Raw genomic sequence first — 26,616 nt, 5'->3', positions numbered from 1 at the left:
GCCTGTACCCAAATCTGGATAAACCGTAAAACCCCTCCCTTCCCCTCTTGCTACACACCTTCTGATGTGTTCCTGAGCTCCTGGCATTTCTGCAGGAGCTGGTTTGGTTATATAGCCGGGTTTTATTACTGGGTGAGTGGGGGGGGGGCGACGCATTTCGATTGTGAAACTGGCCAAGCCTGGGCGTGTGGAGAAACGAGGACAAGACAGAGCGACCAGAGGCTAAGCATCCTCAGGAACCCTTGTAGGACTCCCGGGACCCGACGCGCTGCAGCGACGGAACCGAAGGCGCAGGGTAGCGGTTTCCGGCCGGCGGATGAGGAAGCGCTGCGCACAGGGCTCCTCCGCGCGGCTGGCTGGCTGGGCTGGCTGTTTCCTTCCTTCCTTCCTCCCCCTTCGCCGCGGCTGAGATCCCGGGTCCAAGATGGAGTCTCTGAGCAAAGCGGGGCAGGACATGAGCCTGGCGGCCTTAAAGCAGAACGACCCCTACATCACCAGCATCGCCGACGTGACCGGCCAGGTGGCCCTTTACCGCTTCAGCCCCAAGGCCAACGAGTGGGTGAGTGGGGCGCTGAGCGGGGGACCGGGGGGGCCAGGCGGCCGGGGGCGCCCCCCTCGCAGCCCCGGCTGTTAACCCTTTTCTCTCTGCCTCTCCACCCCACCCGCCCTCGTCCAAAGTCTCCTCGCGGGGTCCAAAGACTCACAGAGAAGGAAGGTCCTGATGGAAGAGGCGCACAAAAGCGCCTTCGCTTGGCGCCTGCCCCCCGCAAGGAAAGAGGGTGGGTTGGGGGCGGGCGCGCACGTGCGGCTTTCCCTCCCCACCCCTCCTATATATCCGCTACTGTCCGCAGAGGAATGTTTTTTGTGGGGGAGAAGAGAGGAGGCTGCCCGGTCCGGTTGGCGCAGCTCTTGGGGAACACGCCCACCTCCCTTGGTTTTCCGTGGTTCACCTCCTCCTCGTGCTCTTCTCCTCCTCCTGCCACTAACTCGCTGGGCTCAAAATTCAGGGCGGATTAGTTAGCGCCTAACACACCATTTCAAATTAGCCGGCCTCAGTTGTGGGTGGTTTAAAAACTGCTGGTAGGAACTAGTACTATAGTGAACTTTTCTTTCCGTCGGTGCTTTTTCTGAGTCCTAGGAGGCCCTTGTGGCTGGCTGCTGGTCCACAGATTCTGAAGACTGAATATGCCTGAAATGCTGCTTTTAGCCATGCCCACATCCTAGAATGGCTCTTACTGGATCTTGCTGTCCTCTCCTCTCCAAAATATGAAATAGCATCCCTGGCCAGCCTTCAGATTTGCATTAGTTGTTGAAATTATGGATCCAGAGAATGATGGCTTATGTACTGTTGGTGTGTGTATACTGTCAGGGCTCATATCTGTTGGTGTGAGTGTATATTTGTGAGAGAGCAAGGTTTTAGTGACAGGTTCTAATTATATAGTGCAGGATTATGAAAGCTGGAACTGAACTTCATCTGAACCAAGTAGGATTCCAGCTTGACTTGTGTACATTTCTCCTCCTTTCCTTCATAGGTCAGAGCCAGCCCAAGTTCAAGGCTTTCTTTTAGATTATCTGATTATCACTATGATTCAGACTAGGATGAGGGAAACGCAGGTTCAAATCCCCACTCAGCCACAAAGCTTGAGGATTGTTTGAAGGTGGATTTCAACCCATCACCATTTTGCAGTCTAACCTACATGATAGGGCTGATGTTAGGAAAAAAACATGTGGTTGTGGAAAGACCTCTGAGTTACTTGGGGGAAGGTAGGCTAAATAAATAACAGAGCTCCCACCTACACTGTTTCCTACTTAACCATATATTTTAGAGCAGGTGTGTGGAACCTGTGCACCTCCAGATGCTATTAGACTCCCAACTTCCATCAGTCCCAGCTGGCATGTTCAGTAGTCAGGGCTGATGGGAGTTGTAACCCACCCAACTGCTGGAAAGTCACAAGGTCCCCATCTTTGTTTTAAAGAGGGCATTACTGAACTGGTGAATACTCTGCAGTTGCACTTCTTACTTAGACATGAAAGAGACCACAAGGTGGAAAGTACTCGTCCTTTCTAGGGACTGTTTATAAATTTTTGATTGCACACAACTGTACCCAAACAGGATTTTAGGTCATTGTCATCCAGAATTCATGACTTTTTCCATGCGGATTGACAAGGCTTGGACCCTTCTTAGGACCAAATCAGAAGTTGATGTACATCTTTTTTCAGTGAGCAATGTGGCATATGCCATCTCTGTTCTTACTGTATAGGAAGCTGCTTTATAATGAGTCAGATACAGGTCAGTATAGTTTACACTGACTGGCAGTGGCTCTCCAGGATCTCAGACAGGAGTCTTTCCTAGCCCTGCCTGGAGATGATATTGAACCCCTGGGCCTTCTGTATTCAACACATATATTCTACAACTGAGCTATGGTATAGCTTGCAATAATTTTACTGCTCCCCATCTGCCCTTGCAGGACATTTCTGCATGGTGGTTAGTGGTGCAAACATATGGGTTGCAATAACAAACAAACAGCTGTTACCCTCTCCCCTATTTCAACAAGTCACGCAAACTTAGGAATAACATGTATATGTGGGGAAAAAAATAGTGTATGAAATATTCCTTTGCATTCACTGAACTATCTGCACAGTAAGTCTTGGGATTCATTAGAAGCACTGCATTATATTTACCAAGAGAGCCTCGCTGACAGAGGTAGCAGAAACTTCTTTTCCTAAATGGGTTGGTATCAGCCATTTAAAGGCCACCTCCTCTCATCTGAACTTGCCCACTCCTCCTGCCTTCAGATATTAGGATGGAGAATATGTGGGTAAGAGCCTTTTCTGCTGTTGTGCGCAGTCTTTAAAGCAATCTTTTCCACACACTCTTGATCTTTTTTGCTCTTTAGTGAGCCTACGTTACCAGTTACGTTGCAAAGGAATGGTAACATAGTGGTAACATGTTACCAAGGAATGGGTTACCGCTCTTTCCTTTGATCTTCTACTGCAGAACTTCCCAAATGTTGGTGAGACACTTTTAGACATCATTTCACAACACAGTAATTCAGTTTTACTAGCAAACTGGAGGTTAAACTAACCCCTTTCCAGCCCTGGAAGGTGCGCAGGGAGTGTTCGCAATACACACCTACACATTGCAGCCAACACTAACATGTGGCAGCACACAGTTTGCAAAGCTCTGTTCTACTGAGTTGTTCTGATTTGCCTCCAGTGATCTCATATTTTGATTTGATTTTGTTTGTACTTTTTCTTATTGCAAGCATATTTTGAAACTTGCATGCCACTTCATCTCTCCCATGCAAGTTGTCTCTGCAATGAGTAATGCTTGAGAGACTACTGTGGTCAGTCATCCATTAACTTAAAAAACCTTAGTTTTGCAAACATATACACCATTTTAATATTCAGTATATATTACAGTTTATAGCTTTTAATAGAGGTCACCAGCCTTTTTGGGTCCATGGGCACATTTGCTCACCAGATAAATTGTTGTGGGCACAACACACATACATACACACATAGCACAACCTAGTCTATTGGCTACAATTATTCTTTCAAGACTAATTTCATCAGAGGCTGGGGACCCTATATATGTCTGTGGGCATCATACTGGCAACCCCTGACTCAGAAACAGAATAGTAATGTGGAAAACTTCATGTGCTTAAAAAAAAATTGCAGACTGCAATTCTGCAGTGACTTTGACTGTCTTATTTATCTTATTTGCCCATTGTGTGGCGTAGTTGATGCTATTTAATAGCTTACTTTATCTCTCCCTAGTTGCCCACAGAATTAATGGAAAAACAAATAATTAAACTTCAGTTTTTTAATACGAATTTAGCATGACTATTACAGATCAAATGTAGAAGTACATGCAATTTAACACCTTATTTATTTATCATTACCTTTTGAACCATGCCAATGAATCAACCATAGATTTTTTTTTAAAGTTCTAAATATTGAATGGAGTGCTGTGCCTTCCTGCTTGCAGTCACCTTACGTCATATATAGCAATATTAAATGCCACCATGTATAAACAGTTGTATTGATGTATTTTTCTAGACCTCTAGCATAATTTCAGGGTTTGTTTTCATTAGGTTGGAGCAGATGTTAGTATGTACAACTCAACCACCTTCTTGACAGCACAGCAAGTCTTAGAATTCAGCCATAACAGTTGTATTATTAACCATGAAAATAAATAGCACCCATTAAGTGCTATAGTTATAATTTTATGTTAAATGTAAAGCTCAGGGGATGAGCTGAAGGCATTTGAGCTGAAAACAAGCAGTTCTGGTCAGTGATTGTTTAGAAACCACAAATTCACCACCTTGGGTTCCATGATGGAAAAAAGATGAGATAAATGTAAGAAAATAAATAAAGCAGGGGCTGTAATGCTCAAATTAATTTATTGCTACAATAAATTATTCTTATTGTTTGTTATAGGAGAAGACTGACATTGAAGGTACTTTATTTGTATATAAAAGGTAAGTGTATATCAATCTTATTCTAGAGTCAGTTTTGCTTTCAACACTATGAATTGCAAAACTATTTGCTGTTCAAATAGAGCATGCCTATTTATCCCTACCTGCAGTTCTAAGAAAACAAATTTGGGCTTTCTTTTGAGAAACAAGGTTTTCAGGAAAGCTTGCATGCTACTGTGTTGTGCTGGTGTTAGCAACCCTGTATATGATATTATTTAAAAATTTGCCATATCTTTTAGGTAAACAAATATGCTTCAAATTCTGGTGTTTGTAAGGAAGAACCTCCCTGTTCCTTGGTCACATTAAATGGTATTTCTGTACCTGTCCCAATTCTTGGATATCCTTCTTAAGAAGGGGTAACTAGTACTGTACACATTTGAAATGGCTATAGTATGCTTAAATAAAGAAAGAAAATACTTCCCTAGTAACTGTTTTCACACTCAATTTTCCTCTTTCAAGTTTCACTGATTTCTGCCCCTGTGAACCAGATAAATCTTTCCTGGATAATCACAGCCAGTTTAGCCAAATTCTCACAGGACATGGCTTGTGGCATATGCCTTCAGTGTGGAAACCTTTATAACTCAATAAAGCTTTCCATTGGCTTCATTTCAGCATCTGCCACAAAATTCTTGCTATTTTTTACTCTTTGTGGAACATCCTTTCTTTTTACCCTTGTTTTCCATTATATACATGCCTGTGACTTTTTGTTCTTCAAAAGTTATCCCTTCAGCCCTCCCACAAGTTTCATTCTATATATTCCTTGCTGGTGCCCAGAGCACTGTCTCCCTTCAAATCCTTCATCATGATGCGCCTTTCCTGTGAAGTCTTTGGCTTAACTTGTTTAGTCCTTATCCCTAAGTAAAAGGCAACCTTAATATGTACTTGGTTTTTTGAGCCCCTACGTTTCTTGCTTCTGCTTTCCCTCTCTACCATTTGTTTCCCCCACAGTCAAAATTCTTCTTATTTATTAATCTTGTTAGTTACATAATACAGGCGCTCCTGTAGAATGTACAATAATAATTAGATTGTAAGTTCCACGAGGAAGGACATAATCTGGATATGATGTGTATTGTGCACTGTAAATTACAGGCATGCAGGAGGTAGATTGGGATCTTCTGGTACAGTCATATCTCATGTTGTGTCCTCTTCAGGTTGCATGTTTTTGTCTTGCATCCCGCAGCAACCTGGAAGTACCGGAATGGGTTGCTTCCGGGTTTTGCCACTCACGCATGCGCAGAAGTGCTAAATTGCGCGCCTGCATCAGTTCCGTGTTATGGATGGGCCTCCGGAACGGATCCCGTCCGTTACACGAGGTTCCACTGTACACCTCTTGACAATTTGAAGTAGATTGGCAAGGATTTCTGACTCCCCAGCTGATTAACAGTGACAGCAACAAAACAGCTCTCCCACTAACTTATACTGTCAAGATGAACAAAAGTGAGAATACTCAGGAGAGGGATTTTGTGTGGAAGCCTTATGAGTTCAGCTCATAGAATTGTAGAGTTTGAGGGGATTCCTGAGGGTCATCTTGTCCAGTCCAGTTCTGCTACTCATAACAAATTCCTGGACTCAGAATGTTAACTGTATGCCTTTTGCACTAGGCTCCTAGTTAAAAAAATGAAATGGCTCCCTCAAGTCTGCGCACTCCTTCTGTAAATAGTGGCAAAACAGACAATAACATAAGTTTTTGTTATTGTGGTTGTTGTAAGACAACGATTTAGTGATATGTGGTTAAGATTTGGTCTTCATATTTAATAGGGTGGGGTAGGATTTTAATGTTGCTGCAAGATGAGCATTTCTGGTTTATTAAGATTCTCTTTTATGTATTTTGTATTATATATGCTTTTATAACTGCTAGCTGCTTAGAGACATGTTTGTAGTTAGTAACAAATAAATATAAATAATAATGATTTAATATTTTTAATTACATCAAAAATGCTCAGCTACTCTTTCCATGGATATTAGTGGTTGAGCCCTAGTGGTTCCCGTGCAGAATTGGGCCCAAGGGGAGGTAACCTAGTTTATTTCAGGTTCTGCTTTTGCACTTCTCATATAGGCATCTGGTTGGCCACTGTAAAAACAGGATGCTGGACTAGATGGGCCATTTTATGTTCTTAGCTGCCTCTTCAGGTGGCAGTCTCTGCCAGTGGTAATGTACCTTTCCCCCTGACTTTTTCAGTAAGCATTGAATTTGCAATGAAGAGGGGAAGTGTATAACTGTGAGAGTTTCCCATAGTATCTTCAGATCTATGGTAGAGGGGATGTAGAGGATTGGTATTAACAGTAAGTAACAGGTGACACTTATGTAATATTCTCCCCTTCCTTCCTTCCTTTCTATTTTGACTTACTTAACTAAAGTGGCTTGAAAGAGTGGCCATAGAAATGCTGTTAAGCAAAAGAATAGTAGTTGCAGTGTATCATCATTATACGAAATAATTTAATGTGACACTAGAGTTTGAGGTTAAAGGGAGTATGTTAAATATATGGTAAATAGAGGGTATAATCTTGAAATAGAGCTGTAGGAGTTTTTTGTGGGAGGAGGCCAACTTTAACTGTTGGAAATATTTAGAGGATGAGTTGGTGCTTGAAGGTGGCACGGAGAATCCCTTTACAAGGTAGTGGACACTTGTGGTCAGCAGAGTGTTGTAATCTGTGGGTGTTGAGATTAGGAAATGTCTTCATCACCAAAGCAATTTAATCTTTGGGCTTACTTAGGCCTGTAACATAGATATGCTGTGTGCTTCATTCTAATGGTTGAGTGTTGCAGATGGAGTATAAGGTTACAACTGAATATGCATGCTTTTTAACTACTCTGTCTGTTGGCTGAGGGTCTTTAACTCTCTGCTTCCATTCTTGGAACTTGCCACTCTCATCCCTCTTATCATGCATACTGGACATCTCTAAGGACCCTAGTTGGGATTGTCCTTACATATAACTTGGAGGGTGCAGAACATGAGAGTCCTTTTCTGACCTGCTCAGTTATCTGTAGAAGATGAGATGGGTGCTTTGTGGTCTGTACAGTTTAATGTAGGCTTCCGGGCCTATTTCCTGGTACTTAAGGCAGCAGTCCTAACCCTACTAACCTGGAAGTAATCCACATTAAATTCAAAAGGACTTACTTCTGAGGAGACATGGTTAGTATTGTGCTGTTCTGATTTCCTTCTGCTTGTGTACATGTATGCAGTTAAGGATTCAGAAATAACTCTTTAATAACAGTCTTCTCAGTAATGCTTTAATGCTAGCAGTGCTTTTAAAACTGTTCTTGTGAACCATTTATTTTATTTTGGACAGCAAGAAATATATCAATATGATCAGTTTTCTCCCAAAACCTTTTTAGAGATCTAGAGAAAATAAGTCAAAACCAAAAATGTCACTCTTCTTGTTTATACTGTTGTAATGCCTTTGGGCTTTCTACACATGCTATTTCCAGACCTTTACTGCTGTAATCATGACTTCAGTTGAATTTTAATTATTTTTGACATGCTAACTCAGGCTGTTAGTCCATCTGTTATAATAGATGTAGAAAATAAAGAAGAAAGCATGTATTAAAGTGACCTCTTATGATTCTCAGACACAGCCCAATGACACTTTAGGCCTGTTAACTTTATGGGATAACATGCTTAGCAGTGTGCTAGAATGCAGTCTGTGTCGTTTTTCTCTTGCATTCCCAAGAAATACCTTGAGTGTTATTTAATTTGGTGTCTATAACACAGCTGTTTTTAATACACAGATATACTTTTTAAGTACACAATAAAGGGTATGTTTGCAATAACGTGTTCGGTTCCTAGGAAATAGCTCATCATTAAAAATACATACTTTATAGCTATTTTTGGTATGTTTGATACTTTTGATCCTGAAGTGTTTTCTGAAGTGTATTTCGGGGGGGGGGGGACTGTAAAGCTGCACTGTTCTGTTTTTTGCATGAATTAGCATTTATGAGAAGTTTGAGAATTGGATTTAAGTGTGCCTCTACAAGTTATGTTTCCCACTCCCTCTCTCTGAATTGCTATTGATAACCTGAAATGTTTGTTTACTATTCTGCTCTAAAAGTTTTGCATACAAGGTTGTAAGTATACCAAAATATCCTTCGGTGTTTTTTCATGGCATGTGAAACTTGCTATATAATTTTAAATGAAGGAGAAGAATGAATTTATTCCTCTTGAATGAATTTATTCCTCTTGAAAATCAGTTTTCTTTTCTTTGTTTCTTTTTTAAAAAAGATTGTGCATCTCTTCCTCCCCTCCACTGGGAGCCAGTGTGGTGTAGTGGTTAAGAGCGGTAGACTCATAATCTGGTGAACTGGGTTCACTTCCCTGCTCCTCCACATGCAGCTGCTGGGTGACCTTGGGCCAGTCACACTTCTCTGAAGTCTCTCAGCCCCACTCACCTCACAGAGTGTTTGTTGTGGGGGAGGAAGGGAAAGGAGAATGTTAGCCGCTTTGAGACTCCTTAAAGGGAGTGAAAGGCGGGATATCAAATCCAAACTCCTCCTCCTCCTCCTCCTCTTCTTCTTCTTCTTCGTCGTTTTAGTTACAATATTACTAAGTAGACTAATCATTGCTATGTTTTTGATATTCAGATAAAGAACAACAATTCATCTGGTTAGATCCAAAGGTGCCAATCTGTGAGCTTGGCCTCTTCCACAAGCACATGTGTGCTGTCTGATTTAGGAGGAGTGTTATTCTTCTTGCATGAACTTTTGTCTTATATCTTGAATAATATATTCCATTAGCCATTGGAACAATAGTTCACAGAACAGTACCACTCCCAGAATTCCTTATGCTTGTGAAACACCTTGTGTTTCAAATAGCAAGCTTGCATGGCTTTTTGATTTTACTAAAGTCATTTGGGTATTCCCAAAGGAGTAATTGCTGATGGAAAAGCTTCTGTCAACAGAACCAGGAGGGAAGCAATTTGGTGATTCTACCTGCCCACTGGAGCCCCCTTTCTGCAAAAATTTTTTCTTGTAAATTAAAAAAAAAAGTTCTCCAAAGAGCTGACCCCCCCATTCTGCTTCACCATCATTTGAGTGATAGTGTTGGATACATTTCATCACCATCATTGCTATTGATTATTTTCCTGAAAGCAGGTTGTTTATTCATATAATGCATTTGTTTAATAGTTTTTCCCTCTGGATATCCATGTTATGCATTTACACCAGTGGTGTCCAAAATTGGCCCTCCAGCTGTTTTTGGACTACAACTCCCATCATCCCTAGCTAACGGGAGCAGTGGTCAGGGATGATGGGAATTGTAGTCCCAAAACAGCTGGAGGCCCAAGGTTGGCCACCACTGATTTACACAGTTGTTTTGTTATTTTCTTGAAATAACAGGTCTGCATCACCTTACCATGGCTTCACAATTGTGAATCGACTGAATATGCACAACTTGGTTGAGCCTGTAAACAAAGACTTGGAGTTTCAACTACACGAGCCCTTTCTTCTGTACAGAAATGCTAACTGTGAGTATAAACTTGGAATAATGTTGTGATTTAGGAGACCCCACTTTTTGAACTGCCCTGGACCACTTCTGCCATTAAAGTAATATACGTGTGACATGGCAGTAGCTAGTTAGACACTAAACACCAGTTCAGTTTCTGGGGTGCCACTCTTCCAGCTGTGTTCCATCCATAAACAGTCTTAATTCAGTGTGTTATATAGTCTTCTGTCTTTCTGTTTCGACACCTCTCTGGTCTTTTTGTGTCCTCGAACACCTGTCTCCATAATTCCAATTGATTGACTAGTAGCAAATAATGGTTCTTAACTGATGTGTTGAGGTAGGGAATATCAAAGGCTAGCAGAGATGGGCAGATGCTTGGTTAGGGGAGAGGCAGGGGGTCTTAGGAAGCAGCATGCAGTGGGTAGGCCATGCTAGATTTGAGGATGCATTGTGGCCCTTCTCCAAGTCATCACTGCTCAGAGCTAATTAGGGCTGGCACCCCAGCCAGCTGGAGTCAAATTGTGTCAAACATGATGGGCCTTATTCAGCACAGCATGTATTTGCTATTTTCAGCATTTCTGTCCTACCTTTCATTAAAACTATATTCCAGATAGGAAATGGGCACAAGCAAATTATCCCCAAAGATCATAATTTAATTAGTTTAGTTTGGCACAACCCTATTTCCTCTCATTCAAGGCTTTGCTATGAGATCAAACACATGTCACATAACCATTCTCTTGCCACCAGAGGTAATGTTTGCAAGGACCTGAGAAATTCAAAAAGCAGGATATTGTGAATCAGTTTGGCAAGTCTGCTGTATCACTGTCCTCTCTTGACCACAGTATCTTTAGCTGAGGGAGCAAGGCATGCAGATCTCCAGCTGTTTGTTTTAGGAAAAATTGTGTTTTTCCTGATAACAGTAACAGCTGGATTATTCTTTAAATCTTTTTTAAAAGCTAGCATCACATATGCTAATTATTCAGTATGTCACCAAAGACCTATTTTAATCTGTATTGAGAAAGTCACTAAGTTAACTTCAGAAGCTCTAGAGAAGACCGTTATGGAATTCCCATCTTTTATTCATAATATATTAAATATGTTTGTAACATCAGTGATATGCTGTAGTTACCAAACTGCATAACGGGAAGCAATATAAAGCACTCAGTGACAAAAAGAATATGACTGCAAGTAAAAACATTTCTAGTATCCTACAGGGTTGGTGATTGTACCTTTCTCCATAAAAGGCTTAAAATCTAAGCATTAACCACTTAATAAATTCATAGATACAAATGTGATCAAAAATTTCAGAACCTTGGGTTTGTTTGGTTTTTAAATCAACAATTTTGAACTTACCTCTAAAGGTCTTAAAGAAGTATGCTTCCAAATCAGTTTCACTCACAATTCTTCCTTTGTATCTAATGTCACTGTCTTGATGTAGAGAACGAAATTCCATGCTAATATTAAAAGATAGGTGGTGGTATACAACTCTGAATTCTCAAATGAAGATATTGCCTGCACTTGTTCCTTTTCTTCTTTTTTGAGCTCTGTATGTCCTTTTTCCAGTTGAAATGCAGCAGCAGAGATATAATTCCAGAAGGATGTACTTGAAACTCTGTTACCTTGGTGGTAACAACAGATTGCTCCCTAAATATACTTTTGTAGCCAGGCAGTCTTATTTCGTTGCTGTGAAAATATCAAAGTGGGTCCAGAAAGTTGAAGACCAGCCACATGTGGATATCAGCAGTGTTGTCAGAGTGACATGTGCTTGATCAGGGAAGGGGAATGGATCTTTAGTAACTGCTTTAACTCTGCCTTCTCAAGAAAGATAAGGAGTGGGACTGCTGTTGCTATTTCTGTAGAGAGAAATGGTAAAATTGCATTTAGGGTGTTTATAATGGAGTTTAAGTTGAGGGCAGCCAAACATGTAGAATAGTGTGGCGCAATGAGCTAATGTGTTAAACAGCAGTCACTTTCTTGTTCTGTGTTCTGTTGCAAAGCAGTTATCTCTTTTCTGTCTTCGATAGCTAGCTTTGTTCAAGACAAATCCATTAGTACTTGGCTTTGATATCCTCTTAGACATATGTTTTGTTTCACCGTGCTAATAACTCCAGATTAAATCAAAGACTCTTCTCTCCTTTCCTCTCCTTTCCCTTTCCCTTTCCCAGTTGGACCAGGATCAGTGTAATATGCTCAAACTGTCTTGCCCCAGTGAGCAACCTGGCCATTGAACTCTGCAGCAGCTGAACTTTCCAAACTGTCTTGAAAGACAGACTTACATATATAATTGTGTTGCAGTAATCTAACCTAGAGGTTACCAGAGCCTAGATGACATAAGTTGGGCATATCCAGATAGGGGTGCAGATAGGTCTACCAGCCAAAGCTGATAGAAGGCACTCTGTCCCAATGAGGCCTCCTGAACCTAAAGCGACAGCAGTGGGTTCAGAAGTACTTTCTAACTGAGTATTATTATTTTTTGTTGTTTAGGACATAGCTATGAACCAGTTTTCTTAAAAGATCGTTTTGCATTGCAATAGTCACCTGCTTTCAAAGATTTAATATTTCAGAATGCTTAATGGAATCACATCTCCCCATTTTTATTTAAGAATCTGTTTGTTACTGAATCCCAGTTTTTGTTAACTATGGTTTAGTGTTTTGTGTGAATACAAGGCCACAAGTTTCCTGTTCCCTGGAATTATGGGCCTGCTAGCTTGATCCAGTTCCCTGAACCTGTTCTATTATATAAATTATCTGTAGTATATTATATCTTTTTTAGAGTCCACAGTTATTTCAAATCAGATTACTAAACTGGGCATCACTCATCCTGCATCTTCATTTTGTCTCTACCCAAGTAGCAGAGCTACTCTTCTTCCGTTCCCATGCGATGGTTTTCTTAAGAGTGCCTTTGTTTATTCTGCTTCATATCCTTTGCTTCCTTTACCCATCCTCTCTTGGGACTCTGTTATTTAGCCCGTTACTCACTTTGTCTCTCTTCCTCTGGCTGCCTTGCCTCCTGACCTTGAGTTTCCTTCTTGCTAGATCCTTTTTACTACTTTGCAAGAATAGAATGAAGGTTTATAGCCAGGAAGGTGACACAGAAAGGACTCTGTATATGTGTGTCAGATGAAAGACTAGAAGTACAGAGTGAAGGAAAAGGAAAGACTCATGCAGTCTGACAGATTTCTGGTTCCTTCAGTTTAGACCTTTTCTTTTTCACTCCCAGGGCAGAAAGTGAAATAAACATTTTTAAATGTATTTAACGCTTACACAGAATTGTCTTTTGAGTTAATGTTGTTAACTTCATATCATTCTAATGGTACAAGCGCACACGTACCTACTCAGAAGTAAGTCCCACTGAACTAAATGGGACTTACTGGTACATCCAGTTAACTGTATAACATTAAATCCAAAGTCTAATTTAAGCTGCTACTGACTTCTAAGTGAATGGTTCATAATTATCAAACACATATAACTGGACTGAATGTTATGTTGATTTGCACTGCACTTTGGGTTCTGCACTAGTCTTAAATGCTCATTTTATCTGACCTGCCTGTAATTTAACCTGTCAGATCAGGAGCTTTTTACATGTAACCTTTTTTTGGCCTAAGATTAAAGCTTTTGCCTGGGAACAAGATGTTTGTTTTCAATATGGTTGTACATATTAAATTGTTCACTAGCAAGTGTAATACCATAACCTAACATCTGTTTTATTATTTGCTGCCCCTGTTTCCATGAATATTTGAAATTACCCAGTAGTACTGCTTATATGTGCATAAATCATTTTAAGTACAGAATTTGTAATCTATGCATCCTGCTGTTTTCTATTTGAAGATGCTCTGTAATCAAAATGATATAATAATAATAATAATGATTAATAATATAATATACTAACTGTCTTTTTTTAAATACCTTCCTCAAGTGTCAATTTACAGTATCTGGTTCTATGACAAGAATGACTGTCACCGAATAGCAAAACTCATGGCAAAGTAAGTATCTCATTTTTTAAAACAACTTTGTGTTATTTCTAGTTTGCATTTTATAGCATTTCCTATAAAACCATGTATCTTTGCCAATATTTGTGCCGTCAGTAAAAATTCATGTTAACTTAGTTTGTAATGTACTGCTTAATTTTGTGCTTAGAATAAAGGCCATTTACCTTCCCTGTTTGCATGCAATTCTAAGCCAAACTATGTCTTAGCACCCAGGCAATGTGATATGAGCTCTCTTATAGTGCATGCAAAGTTTATACATGAGTGGAACAGAAGTCAAAATATCTCAAGGATAATGCTATATCAGATAGCCTTGGTACCTCCAGTATCAGACACTACATGCCTCTGAATACTAGCTTATTTGATGGGTGGATTAATTTGTTTAATTAACTTCCCCTCCCCCATTTCTTCCGAAAGAAGCCCAGTATGGCAAACAGCAAGTGAATAAAACAATTCAATACAGATTCAGACTAGACAAATCATATTGCTGGGGATCACAGACAAGAGAGCACTGTTGCCCCTGTGTCCTGCTTGTGGGCTTTCTGTAGACACCTGGTTAGCCACTGTGAAAACAGAATACTGAACTTGATAGGCCCTGGGCCAGGTCCAGCAGGACAATTCTTTGGTCAAGAATTTATCATAAACTGGCTCATTTTTATAATTGTAAAGTAACAGAATTATTGAATGGGTGCGATCAAAATGACGTAACACTACTGATTCTGCAACCCAATGCTGGGTTCGATTTCTGGTCAAACCAATGGATAAGAGTGGGGATTAGATTTGTGCTGGAGAGAGAGGGATTTATACCAAGTAGCACACGATCCCATGGCTACCACTTTTTTAACCGTGGTTACAATGTTAGGAGCATTACATTTGCATTCATCCAGTGATACAGAATCCAAATTCTCAGATCTGAATCATGCAAATTAAGATCGTCTGTGCCAATTAGCGAAGGTTTGCCTCTCTTCTTGTTGTGTAATTTGGTGGCTTTATCGCAGCCTGTGCCCAGCATGCCCTCTATATTACCTATAGTAATGTCATGTCTTGGAGGACAAACCACACTTATTTGGCATCAAATAGCTGCATCAGCAAATACTTTAGAGCTCAGAGAACTGACCACTCTCAACCTTCTCCAGGGAATTTAATGGTATTTATGATCTTCTGTTTCTGTGAGTTTTTCATTCTAGACTGGGGAAACATTAATGTAATGATGGAGTAAGCTATTGGGAGTTAACTTGCCCTAGCATCCTTTCATGAAGAAAAGATATGACGTGATTGACATATTCTGTGATTGTTGTGATATCACCTTTTGGCTTTCCCATCAGCTGCCTGTAATATAGCCTGATGCTTTTGACATGGCATTTCCTGTTCTTAATAATCAAATCTACTCTCACTGCAGGAGACTAGATTAAAAAAAAATAAATCACAACTCCATCTCATTGAAGGTTACTGTGTGTTAATTCAGGCGGCTTTGATCTTACCTGTTTCAGGAAAGTGGACCATTAAGTTTTTAGCAGGCTACCAAGTAGGGACCAAGCACTGGCTATTCTGTGCCAGAGCCTAGATCTCCTGCCCCTTTCCCTCCCATTTTAAAAGCTTTGTTGAAGGAAGCTTTTTTTATAGGGTGACTGGATGCCCTCTGAAGCAGAGTGGTGTTGATACCCAGCCACCCATCATCTTAAGCCACATCTGCGTTATACATTTTTAAAGCATTATCATACCAATTTAAATAGCCATGAGTTCCCTCAAGAATCCTGAGGACTGTAGTTAAGGGTGTAGAGATTTGTTAGGTAAAGGTAAAGGTACCCCTGCCTGTAAGGGCCAGTCTTGACAGACTCTAGGGTTGTGCGCCCATCTCACTCAAGAGGCCGGGGGCCAGCGCTGTCCGGAGACACTTCCGGGTCACGTGGCCAGCGTGACATCGCTGCTCTGGCGAGCCAGAGCCGCACACGGAACGCTGTTTACCTTCCCGCCAGTAAGCGGTCCCTATTTATCTACTTGCACCCGGAGGTGCTTTCGAACTGCTAGGTTGGCAGGCGCTGGGACCAAACAACGGGAGCGCACCCCGCCGCGGGGATTCGAACCGCCGACCTTTCGATCGGCAAGCCCTAGGCGCGGAGGCTTTTACCCACAGCGCCACCCGTGTCCCTAGAGATTTGTTAGAAGACCTCTATTTTCCATTACTCAGCTACAATTCCCAAAGTTCCCTGGAAAGTGGGAGTGATTGCTACACTGCTATGGTTCCCAGGATCCTTTGGGGGGAAGCCATGGCTATGTGGTATGATACTATATTAAATGTATAGTGCAGTTTTGGGCTCAACTTCTGAGAGGCATCTACGTTTGTAAATTAGCAACTCCAAATATTATGCATCAGGGGTGTCATCTCGTCCTTGGGATTGAGGGTGCCTGCCGCTGCAACACGGGCGTGCGGCGTCACACACACTACATGCAGGCATGTGTGTGTGACATCACATGTCCATGTTGCGGTGGCGGTGGCTTCTCTTATTCCTCCTCTCTGCAGCTAGCGGTGCACTGTTTTCTGTGGGGAGAGGCTCAGACTCGGAGGCAGAGATACTCTGCCTCCACGTCCGAGCCCCATGCCCTGGAAAAGGATGCCTCGCTCCCTGACTGCAAGGACGGAGCTGAACTGCTTCTCTCCCTCCGAGGCAGCACCACTGCTGCCTGCTGGCTTTTCTCATTGACTTTGAGGTGGCTCAGCCTCCACAAGTCGTTACTGTGGGAGCCCACCGCCCCCTGGAGATGGCTCCTATGTAATGCATATTTGGGTCATGGGCTTGTGCCCTGATCCTTTAAATTTCTAGCAATGTTCCTGCTCTGGACCAGTGAGAGAGGTTATGGTAAAATAATAGTCTCCTTTTAAAAAAAACCACACACACAAAATTGATATCCCATCTTTCTATGCATATGTAGACTGAAAGTTACATTTAAAACAATATAAATATGACAATATAATCCACTTGCACAGTATATTGCAAAACAGAAGCAAAACAAACCTTTAAAAGGCTCTGACTAAAAATGCAAGTTGAAATAAAATAGTCTGTAAGTGTGCACTTAAAAATAGGCCATGAAGGGATCAGACATACCTCTCAGTGACTAGACTATATCATTTGTATTTCTTTCCCTCTAATCTTATTCTTTCTTATACAGAATTTTGCACACAAACACGCCATCCAGCTGATGAGAATCAGGCTATTCCCATAATGCACTTAGAGCTTCCTGTGATAATTTGTGCCAAAAAATGTCATTATAAACTGGGCTCTATTGTTTGGCAATAAAACATTTTTGGAGTAGTGGCTAATAAAGGATTTTATAGAGGAATCTCCTGGTGTTGTTTTTTTTGATGGGCTGCTTCTGTATTTTGCACTGTATATATTGTACGTGTCTACAAAAGTGGGAAATGTTCACATGAAAAGTGAACTGGGGAGTCTTGGTGACTGAGCACATTTACAAGTAGCCCAAATTCAAAATTCCTTCAAGTGCGCGAAAGCTTTCTGTTTGTGTAAGTGATCTGCTTTTTTTTTAGAAAGTACATTTACTCCTTCTACTACCTTGAAAATGGCCTAACTTGGTCATAATCAGTGGAATCATAGGTGTTGGTTTACAGTACAGTGGTGCCTCGCAAGACGAAATTAATTCGTTCCGCAAGTCTTTTCGTCTTGCGAGTTTTTCGTCTTGCGAAGCACGGTTTCCCATAGGAATGCATTAAAAATCAATTAATGCGTTCCTATAGAAACCGCCTTCAGACCAGGTCCGGGGACAGTCTGTCCCCCGACCTCTTCTGAAGGCTGGCGGGGGCGAAAGTCTTTGCTTCCCCCCGCCTGCCTTCCCGGGACAGCGGAGACTTCTCCGCTGTCCCGGGGCGATCTTAAAATGCTGGCGGGCGGCAGCGAATGCTTCGCTGCCGTCCCCCAGCATTTTAAAAGCCCCCAGGACAGCGGAGACTTCTCCGCTGTCCCGGGGCGATTTTAGAATGCTGGCGGGCGGCAGCGAAGCGTTTCTCTGCTCTCCCGGGAAGGCAGGCAGGGGGGAGCAAAGACTTTTGCCCCCCGCCAGCCTTCAGAAGAGGTCCAGGACCTCTTCTGAAGGTGGGCGGGGGGCAAAAGTCTTTGCTCCCCCCCCGCCTGCCTTCAAAAGCCCTCCGGGATAGTGAGAAGCGCTTCCCTGCTATCCCGGACTGCTTTTAAAATGCTGGCGGTGGGGAGCAAAGCCTTTCGCCCCCCGCCGGCCTTCCTGGACCTCTTCTGAAGGCCGGAGGGGGGGGAAAGGCTTTGCTCCCCACCGCTAGCATTTAAAAGAGGTCCCTGGAGATTTCCCTATGGGCTTTCTTCTTGCGAAGCAAGCCCATAGGGAAATTCGTTTTGCGAAGCGCCTCCAAAACGGAAAACCCTTTCATCTAGCGGGTTTTTCGTCTTGCGAGGCGTTCGTCTTGCGGGGCACCACTGTATTACTTGCTCCCATTTACATGGCTTTACTGTTAGGTTATCTAAATGCTATACATAACCACTGTACAAAACCCTGCCAGTTTTGGGAAGTAGAAACCAGCAATGAATTGAAATTCTAAAATTCAGGTTTAGAGCGTATAGCTCTGTTGGGGTTAAGATGTGCACAGAATTCATGCAGCATGTATCCAGTTCAAAATATGAAACAAACTGCTTCTATAGTGAATGGTGTGTTTTGCTGTACATTTTTAATAAAATCTAATCATATGCTGTTTTCCCCCTCCTCTATCATAGAGTAGTGCAAGAAGAAGCTCAGAGGTCCCAGCTGCTGTTCCAGGACAGAAGAAGTGTCAGCAGGATTAATGGATGCACCGATATCCTAGAGATGCTTAGCAAAGCTAAGGTTGAATATGAACAGGTAAGGGAAGTATCTGTATTAGAAATCAGAGGTCAGGCTTGCATTACATATTTTAGTGGGAGCCAAAATAAACTTGGTGTACCTTTGCTGTTGGATGATTATCCCTCAAGGATTTCCATTCATTCATTCTCTTTTCTTTTTCTAATAGTAAGCACTGGCAAAATGGGGCTGTCCTGCCTTGTTTTTCTGGATTTCCATTGATGTAATTTTTGTGTGTCACTGTAAATAATTAGGCTTTTGAAATTTAATTTCAGTCTCAAATGGCTGCTTTTCTGGAAGCTGAGATAAATGTCAATGGAGGTATTGCATACTTTTACTCAAGGTTCATGTTCCTTCTGTGCAAACTTGATTATATTTCTAAAAGTCCTGGAAAACTGGGCAACAACAAAGTTGCCTGTATTTTAGTATCCCCCTAGCACAACTTCACACTCTAGAAACTTTCCTTACAGTTTTCAGTACTATAATACAGTCTGTTTTCTTTCTCCTTACCCAAACTTGCTGAAGGAGAAAGAGTGAGCAGTGAATCATCATAGGCAGTGCATGGCAATATTACAATGCCTCAGGGCATGTTGAATCATGAAGCAAATGGCTAAGGGCTTTCATCTATCCTGGAATACCAATTTTAGACACATTGGTGTTTATCCAAGCTAGAATAAGTTGCTGTACCTTTTAAAAACGAAAACAGTAGCCTGTCATGGTTTATAAAATAATGGTGACATAATCTGTCTTGGCTCTGACAGTATTGACTGAAAACTTATAAGGAGAAACAATGAGAGAGAGAGAAAGATTTTTTCCTCAAGCTTCTATTTTATTTGGGAGAAGGGGCATAGTTATGTGAGTTAAACATGCAAATATGGTTTTGCCTTAGTATTTTACATCTGATCAGTTTAAATTTCTTCGTTCTAAGTTTAATGCCTTCCCAAACTTCACCTTCGGTAGTAATCTATCTATATAATGTAGAGTTGTCTAGCTCACCCTGTGCCTTCTTAATTGCATTGCAACCACACATCCATTACTGCCTAGGTTCTATTAACTATGGCAGTCTCCCCACCATCCCTCCAACTCGCCTGTGGTGGGGTGCCCAGTCCTTCAGAATGTGTGCACCGTGTACGTCTTATCTACTTCCAGTCCCCACCCATCTTGTTCCCTCCCTACTCAAGGAGAGATGTTAAATGAATAGGGTAGGACTAGAGGTAATAAGAGACGAGAGAATTAGCAAGTACTCATTGATTTTTTTAAGGTGGTGGAGTAGAATAAATTAAGAAAAGGAGCAGTTTCAATGAGTTGGGTCCAGAGTATCTCCTTCCATTTTTTGAAAGAGGCTTGGATCCACCAGGAGTTCCCATTCATGGATGAGAAGATGACTTATGGCAATTTTCCCATGAAGCCTTATTCACCACCTGCCACACTTTTCTGAAGGGTCCCCTAGTGCTAGAGTACACTTTTCAGGGAGTGACGGGAGGAAGGAGAGGTCATTGAAAATACTCCCGCCTCCCCCTCTTCATGTGTGGAATGTTTTGTGGCCACAACGCTGTTCATGGGATTTCTCAACACAATTCAACAACATTGAGACATTAACATTGTTATTACTGTATCAACATAATGGAATAAAGAAAACCTTCACCTCCTAATTTTCTGCTTTCCATGCTGTTAAAGACAAAGGAGAAGCCCAGAAATAATTTGGCAATCTTAATCATGTGAACCATTCTGGAAAATATGTCTACTTGTCTGTCTTGTAAATGTCATTGTAAGCTAACTTTCTGTCTAAATCTGCATGCCCTCTTTTCTCTTGGGGTCTAATATGAATAGCTTGGACAGCCTGAATTGAATCACTTGATTAAATGTATACACCATTCTGTACACCCAGGGCAGGTTGAATTCATTATAACGCTGCCTCTTCCATCTGTAGGAGGCAGGGACTCTGACTCCACATTCTTGCACATACTTTGCATAACTCCTCCAGCTATTGAAATGTGCCCTAAACCACAGCTATCCAATTTGGTTTTCAGAGGTGATGCTTCTAAATATGCAGATCTGTAAAGTACCTGTTTAATGAAAGAAATGAGAGGGAAGCTTTATAAATAAACTCCTGGTATAAATTGAATTAGTGTTTTGTGTTGTTTAGTTGTGGGTTCTTTCTGTTGCTGTGTCATGTGTCTTACACATTATTGCTCCTGATTCTTTTAATTGCATGCTTTTTCAAGCATGTGTATGTTTTTATGTCATTCCTCTTACTAATTCCTTGCCAATTATCTTGAGTCTATAATAATTATAGATGAATTTGCATTTTATAGAAAAATCTGCCTAGTACAGTCCAGATGGATCATAAAATAATCCTGCTGTGCAGCCCACATGTGATGGGCAGAGAGTCGGCATGAGAATGGGTAGCCAGGAGTGAGAAAAGAGCTTTGTAACTGCCTGATTTAATACAGGATTCTAAACCAGCTTAATCTTTCATGTACTCTCTGCATCCAGTCCGTATGTGAAAATGAATGAGTTTGGTTAGTGGGTGGATTCTTTTTTTTAAATAGCTAACTTTCCCCCTCCCTCTTCAGAAAGATTATAACACTTTTTGTAACCTGGCCTTAAACAAGCAACAATACTTTGGGATCGCGTTTATAAACAATGAAATTGGGCTTAAATTCCTTACCAAAATGTTAGCCACACTAAAAGTGCAGGAAATTGGGGGGGGGGAGGCAGAGACACGGCAGACGGGGTATTGTCAATCTATTTTATGAATTTTAAATCTGTAAGATAAAGTAAATCTTCACATATTTATGCAAAGTTGTAGTGATGTGGCAGGTTTCCATTGCTGGCCATGTTTGCAGCTTGCTACAGTCGGCTTAACTTCCTTGTGTTGATGGTCAGCTCATGAAGCTTGAAGCTTATACTTGGGGAAAAACTTTGCGTAAGGTAATATATCGACTGAATTTTTTCTCCAACAGCAGCAAAGACTGTCAACTTCAGCTCTGTTGACTGCATCATAAATGGCACACTCAAAAGATTTAAACTGGCAGGTCTCTTGAACCATGAAGCTGAATCATCACTTTATTTTAGTGCTGTTAGTACATTTGCCTAATGCCTGGAAACATGCTGGACTCATGACTGTTCTAGCTAATTTTATAATTGTTCTGTGTACACCTTGGTGTGTATTTTCACAAGTGTAAGCACATCTACCCTTTTAGAGGACGTGCACCCGGTTGTAAAGCTGTAAGAGATGTTTAAAAACTCTGTTGCGTAGACATTCTGTATCTTCTCCATTCATTTGGGTGACCCAAATGGCCTGAGTCATGCATTCGTGTCTAGCTGACAACAGCTGGGAGAACTGTTTGAGTTGAAGCTGGGTGATGCTGGCCATGATGTTTAATCAGCTTCTGATCAAGTTGTGCCTTTAGCATGACACTGGCAGAACTATCACAGGATTGTGCAATGCGATAACCACAATATTGAATAGATAGTATGTTGTGAAAAGCATAAAGTTCAGAGAGAAAAAGAGCAGGCGAGGAAAAGATCTTCCTGGGAGGTTTATAGAGGGGTGCGGAAAATGAACACGTCTGAGTGGGAATTAAAAACAATAATTCATTTTATTTTCTAGAATCAGAAGAGTGACCTCATTAGTTGGACACAACCAAGTGTAAATCCCACAAAGACGGAAAATACAGAGATTTCAGAGCATGGATCATCAATGTTACAAATGCAAGACCATGTATGTTCATTTTAAAGCACTGTGACACTACTGTACTGTTTTGTTACCTTTATAATAAATGGATCATGGGGCTGCATCCAGTGCTTTTTTCCTGGGGGGGCGCATACCGCTAAACATTTTGTGAATCTTTGCCCTTTTATCCATTTACTATATTTATTCTTCCGAATTTTAACTATAAAATGGTGTTTTTCTTGAGTCAAAATGAGAGTACTCCTTAACATTTTTAAAGGAAAAAAGCACTGGTTGTATCCAATGGTAGTATTGAGAGCCAAGGCACCCCATTTTCACCAATTCCCCCCAACAATTGATGCCCTCTGTGCTATATCCCATAGTGTTTCAGAGGGTCCTCTTTTGAGGGGCATAGGGGACTTGTCCTGGGTAGGAGGGATCAGTAAAATTGGGAGCCATGTTTTGTGCAAGCGGAAGTGCTTAACGGCAGTGCACAGCCACCAGTTAGAAACAACCATTATGAGTTTATAGGTCCTTCTAACCAGAACATGGTGTTGTGTAGATTGCATTCAGTGCTGTTCATAGGCAGCTGTTTGGATCCAGCAGAGGCTTCTATAAACAGAAGGGGGTGGGAAATAATTTTCACTGATTTCCCCCTTCCCTCTGGAGACCCTCCAGAACAACATGGAAAATCACTTGCCAAAAACAAAACAAACAGAAACCCCCAACCCCCTCCCTCTTCTGCTGGATCAAAGAGCCTTTTGTGTACAGAAGGGGCAGCATTGGAAACAACCCCTGGGTCTTCATTTTAAAGGTATAGATGACCTCTGTGTTGAAGTACACCTGCTGAATAATCACATATTATATTTGTTGGGGCCGCCTCAGGTGGCGTGATCTCAAGCTTCCCCTGCTGCTTTAAAAACAACAAGAGTTCCTAACACAAGAGAAACAGGCTAGACTAGAACTTTTCTTTTCCATGGTGCTTTAAGCTTAGAAAGAAGAATGTGAGAACCGTGAGTGCAGCATTCATGACTCTGTTGTATGTCTAAACATGGGGCAGCGCCCATTGGATTCTGCCCCTTCTGTAGGTTGCTTTGACAGCAACAGTAGGGAAGTCTGACCACCCAGGCCAGCTTTTGGCCCTCATCGGACATCGTAAGGCTTATTAGTCAACTAAACAGGAGCTTTGGCTAAGAAGTGAGACAGATAGCCAAGAAAGATACTGTATACTAATACAGAAAATTGGTTGCAAGAAATAAGATGAGCAGATCTTGTAGGTCTTGTGCCTGCTAATAGTGCCATCTAATGGAGGAAAAGGAGTGGTGCACAATTTAATCTTGGAGAGTCTCCTCCTAGAAATGGGGTTTTAGGGCCATTTTGTCTTACTGAAGCCACTGAGGGTTTTTCACAGATCTACAAGGAGGATGTTGGATGTTTCGATTTTTAAATTGATGCAGTTGATCAGAAGTAGTCTTATCTGCCTTTTTGGCTCTTAATGGGGTTTGGGGTGCATAGTCCCAATTATTAGTATGGAATTGAAGATTAAAGTGAACCAGTACTGTAAGATTCTAAAATGTTACTCTTCTAGATCACAGGAGTTTTTCCCATCCTTTTTATTTCTCTTTCTCCACCACCTTTTTTCCGTTTATTATTCTCTTCTCTCCCTCCCTCCCTTCCTTTTTGGTGTCTTCTATTCTGGGCCATTATTGGGATTATACAAACATGGAAGGTAATGGGTGGCTGGTGAAGGACCCTGTGTGAGAGGCAGGGAAGAAAAGAAAGGGAATCTCTCAGGAGATAACTGGAAGGGTCAACCCCATTCTCTGTGAGACAAGGGCTAAGATCTATTTGAGAGAGGACGTTGCTATTTCTTTTTCTTTTCATTTAGATTCGTTTGTCTTCTATTATATTGTATTATGAAACGGCTTCCCAAAAAATTATGATATAAATGAGTTATCAGTTCTGAAAGTGGCAGGGAGCTAATTTTCTCACCATGAATATTTGCTTCTGTGCAAAGGGAGCAAATAAATCCTTGCAGTAATAACACACAACCCCATTTCTCCTCCATGCTGGAGCCCTGCCTTGTGTACAGTAACACACCATGCCATGCAAAGTAACCCAATACCCTTTTGTTGGCCTTCTAGCAGCTCATTCCTTCCTATGCCCATGTGCAGAGCTTACTTCTACTTTAAACTCCTTTTTTGCACTTATCTATTATAGTTTGCAATGTTTACAAATAAGAACTACCAGTACTTATTTGTGAGGCGAAACTGATAATTCTTTGAAGTATCATTTGGACTGCCGTGAGATAGGATGGCAATATCTGTGCAGAATGGGTGAAGGAGTATGAAAATAAGTAGCTTCTTGGGGCAAGTCTGCTTACGGCTCCATCATTTTTTTAAGTCTCCTGATAAATATTCTCTCCTTAAAGGTATTTGCAGATTAAAATGCTTTGCAATTTTAAAGACAATGAAAAGCAGTAGGAAAACAAACTCTTACAATTGGGATTCCAAGAATTGGTTGTTAGCGTATATTGTTTCATCGTGATATTCAAGCATATTGTGCCACATAAGTATAAAAATATTGTTGATAAAACCTATGGCCCGTAATGTGTTTTTTGCATGGCTTTACAACTTAGCAAGCTGTTCTCTTTTAAATTCTACACACTACCACTAATTTACTGGAGACTTTTAAGCTGAGCTTCTGGTTGTTCTTTTTCTCTCTATTTCTAGCCGTGCTCATCCATACCAAAACACCTAACAGTGGAAGAGTTATTTGGAACGTCATTTCCAAAGGAACACAGTACAGTTTCCTACTCTAATCCAGAGAGAACCAAGAAGCCTGACTCCTCATGCAGAGAGCACAATTTGCTCCTTCCTTTTTCATTTGAGCAGTCGACAGTGATCCATCAGCCTCTGGGGAAACTGGACGGCTCCAGCTTCAAAAGTAATTCTTGTACCTTATTGCCACAGGAGTGTATGCCGCCCTTACTGATTGCCTCACCTTCTGCCCCACAACCTGAAGTGAATAAAGCTTCAAACTATGCCGTACAGCTAAGCCCTAACCTTAATTCCACTCTGGCCACAGAAGCTCCCTGTGTGCAAATGCTTCAGAGCGGCAGCACAAACAATAACATGCTGCAAGTTATGCAGCAGGCTGCCAAGCAAATGTCTCCGCTTGTGAATCAGCAGCCGTCTGATATGAACCACGGTCCGCAGAACATCACTCCCAGTCAGAACCAATTCTTAACATCTTTGGCTGCAACCAGTACAGAAAGCGCTTCGAACATGCCGCTTGCAAATACGGATCTCCTTCAAAAACTCAGGTTGACCCCACAACATGATGTTATGCAGCAGTCGGCAAATAAAGCACCAGTAGCGTCTAACTCTTCTTCTGCCGCTAGCCAGCTGGCGACCCCAGATCGTTTCAAAGAATCCCACACCAAACAAGCCCTGACTGGTAAAGCAATTCCACCTGTTCAGGTCAGTTCTCCTAGTGTATAATAAAATGGTTAGAATGTTATCACACTGCTGTTCACAATGGAGAAGCAGGCCCAGGTATGGAGGCAAGTGGGTGGAGGGAGTGCAGCCCAGGTGAGCTGCAGAAGACCAGCTTCCCATCAGCTGTCCTGCTCTGCTGCCACTGCACGCCTCTCATGGCTTTTGCTATTCCAGCCTCATCAGCATGGAAGGCCACGGAGGGAAGTGGCAGCAGAGCGGGACAGCTGATGGGAAGCTGCCCCAGCTTGTCCTGCCTGTTCCTCTGTGGCTTGCTGGGGAGATGCCTTGGGGAGCTGTGAGGGGGGGGGGGACAGAGGTGCATGGCTTGGGCGAGCAAAATGAGCAGGGGGTGCTGCTCCTAGTAAATTAATATATGTAGATTTCTTTAGCAATAAGGTTGATTGTAAAAACATTGGTAGGTTAGTGCTGTTAGCAGCGGTTCTCATGTTATTAGCCAATGTTATTTGAGTCTGAAAGTGCCAACACAATTTCTTTCTTGCCAATGGGTGAATTGGACGTTTGTATTGGATACTAGTCTTGTAAGGGGTGCTTTATAACGTTGTTCTGGCTAGGCTGTTAGTTATTTTTTAACAAGGTTGGGTTTTCAGTGCTTTTCTTTAAAAGTGATGTATTGATCAGAACACTTTGGTCCAATACAGATGAAATTCTGTATCCGGC

At 41.7% G+C, this 26,616-nt stretch overlaps 1 protein-coding gene across 2 annotated transcripts in view; it reads left to right on the top strand.

Moving 5' to 3' along the window:
- The first annotated feature begins 343 nt into the window (after nucleotides 1-343).
- Nucleotides 344-26,616, top strand: part of DCP1A (decapping mRNA 1A) — a 35,816-nt gene continuing 9,543 nt past the window's right edge. The window contains exons 1-7 of one of the 2 annotated variants that reach the window (XM_081898339.1): nucleotides 344-559; nucleotides 4,444-4,484; nucleotides 9,814-9,941; nucleotides 13,836-13,902; nucleotides 18,660-18,783; nucleotides 22,379-22,489; nucleotides 25,171-25,920. In XM_081898339.1, the coding sequence (XP_081754465.1) occupies nucleotides 425-559; nucleotides 4,444-4,484; nucleotides 9,814-9,941; nucleotides 13,836-13,902; nucleotides 18,660-18,783; nucleotides 22,379-22,489; nucleotides 25,171-25,920 (1,356 nt within the window). In that variant the 5' untranslated portion in view covers nucleotides 344-424. The remainder of the gene's footprint in view (nucleotides 560-4,443; nucleotides 4,485-9,813; nucleotides 9,942-13,835; nucleotides 13,903-18,659; nucleotides 18,784-22,378; nucleotides 22,490-25,170; nucleotides 25,921-26,616) is intronic. The other variant, XM_081898338.1, reaches the window with a different exon arrangement.

Source organism: Podarcis melisellensis (genome assembly GCF_964234715.1).
Source record: "Podarcis melisellensis genome assembly, chromosome: 2".
Lineage (NCBI taxonomy): Eukaryota > Metazoa > Chordata > Lepidosauria > Squamata > Lacertidae > Podarcis > Podarcis melisellensis.
This window is presented reverse-complemented; position numbering and strand designations above follow the sequence as displayed.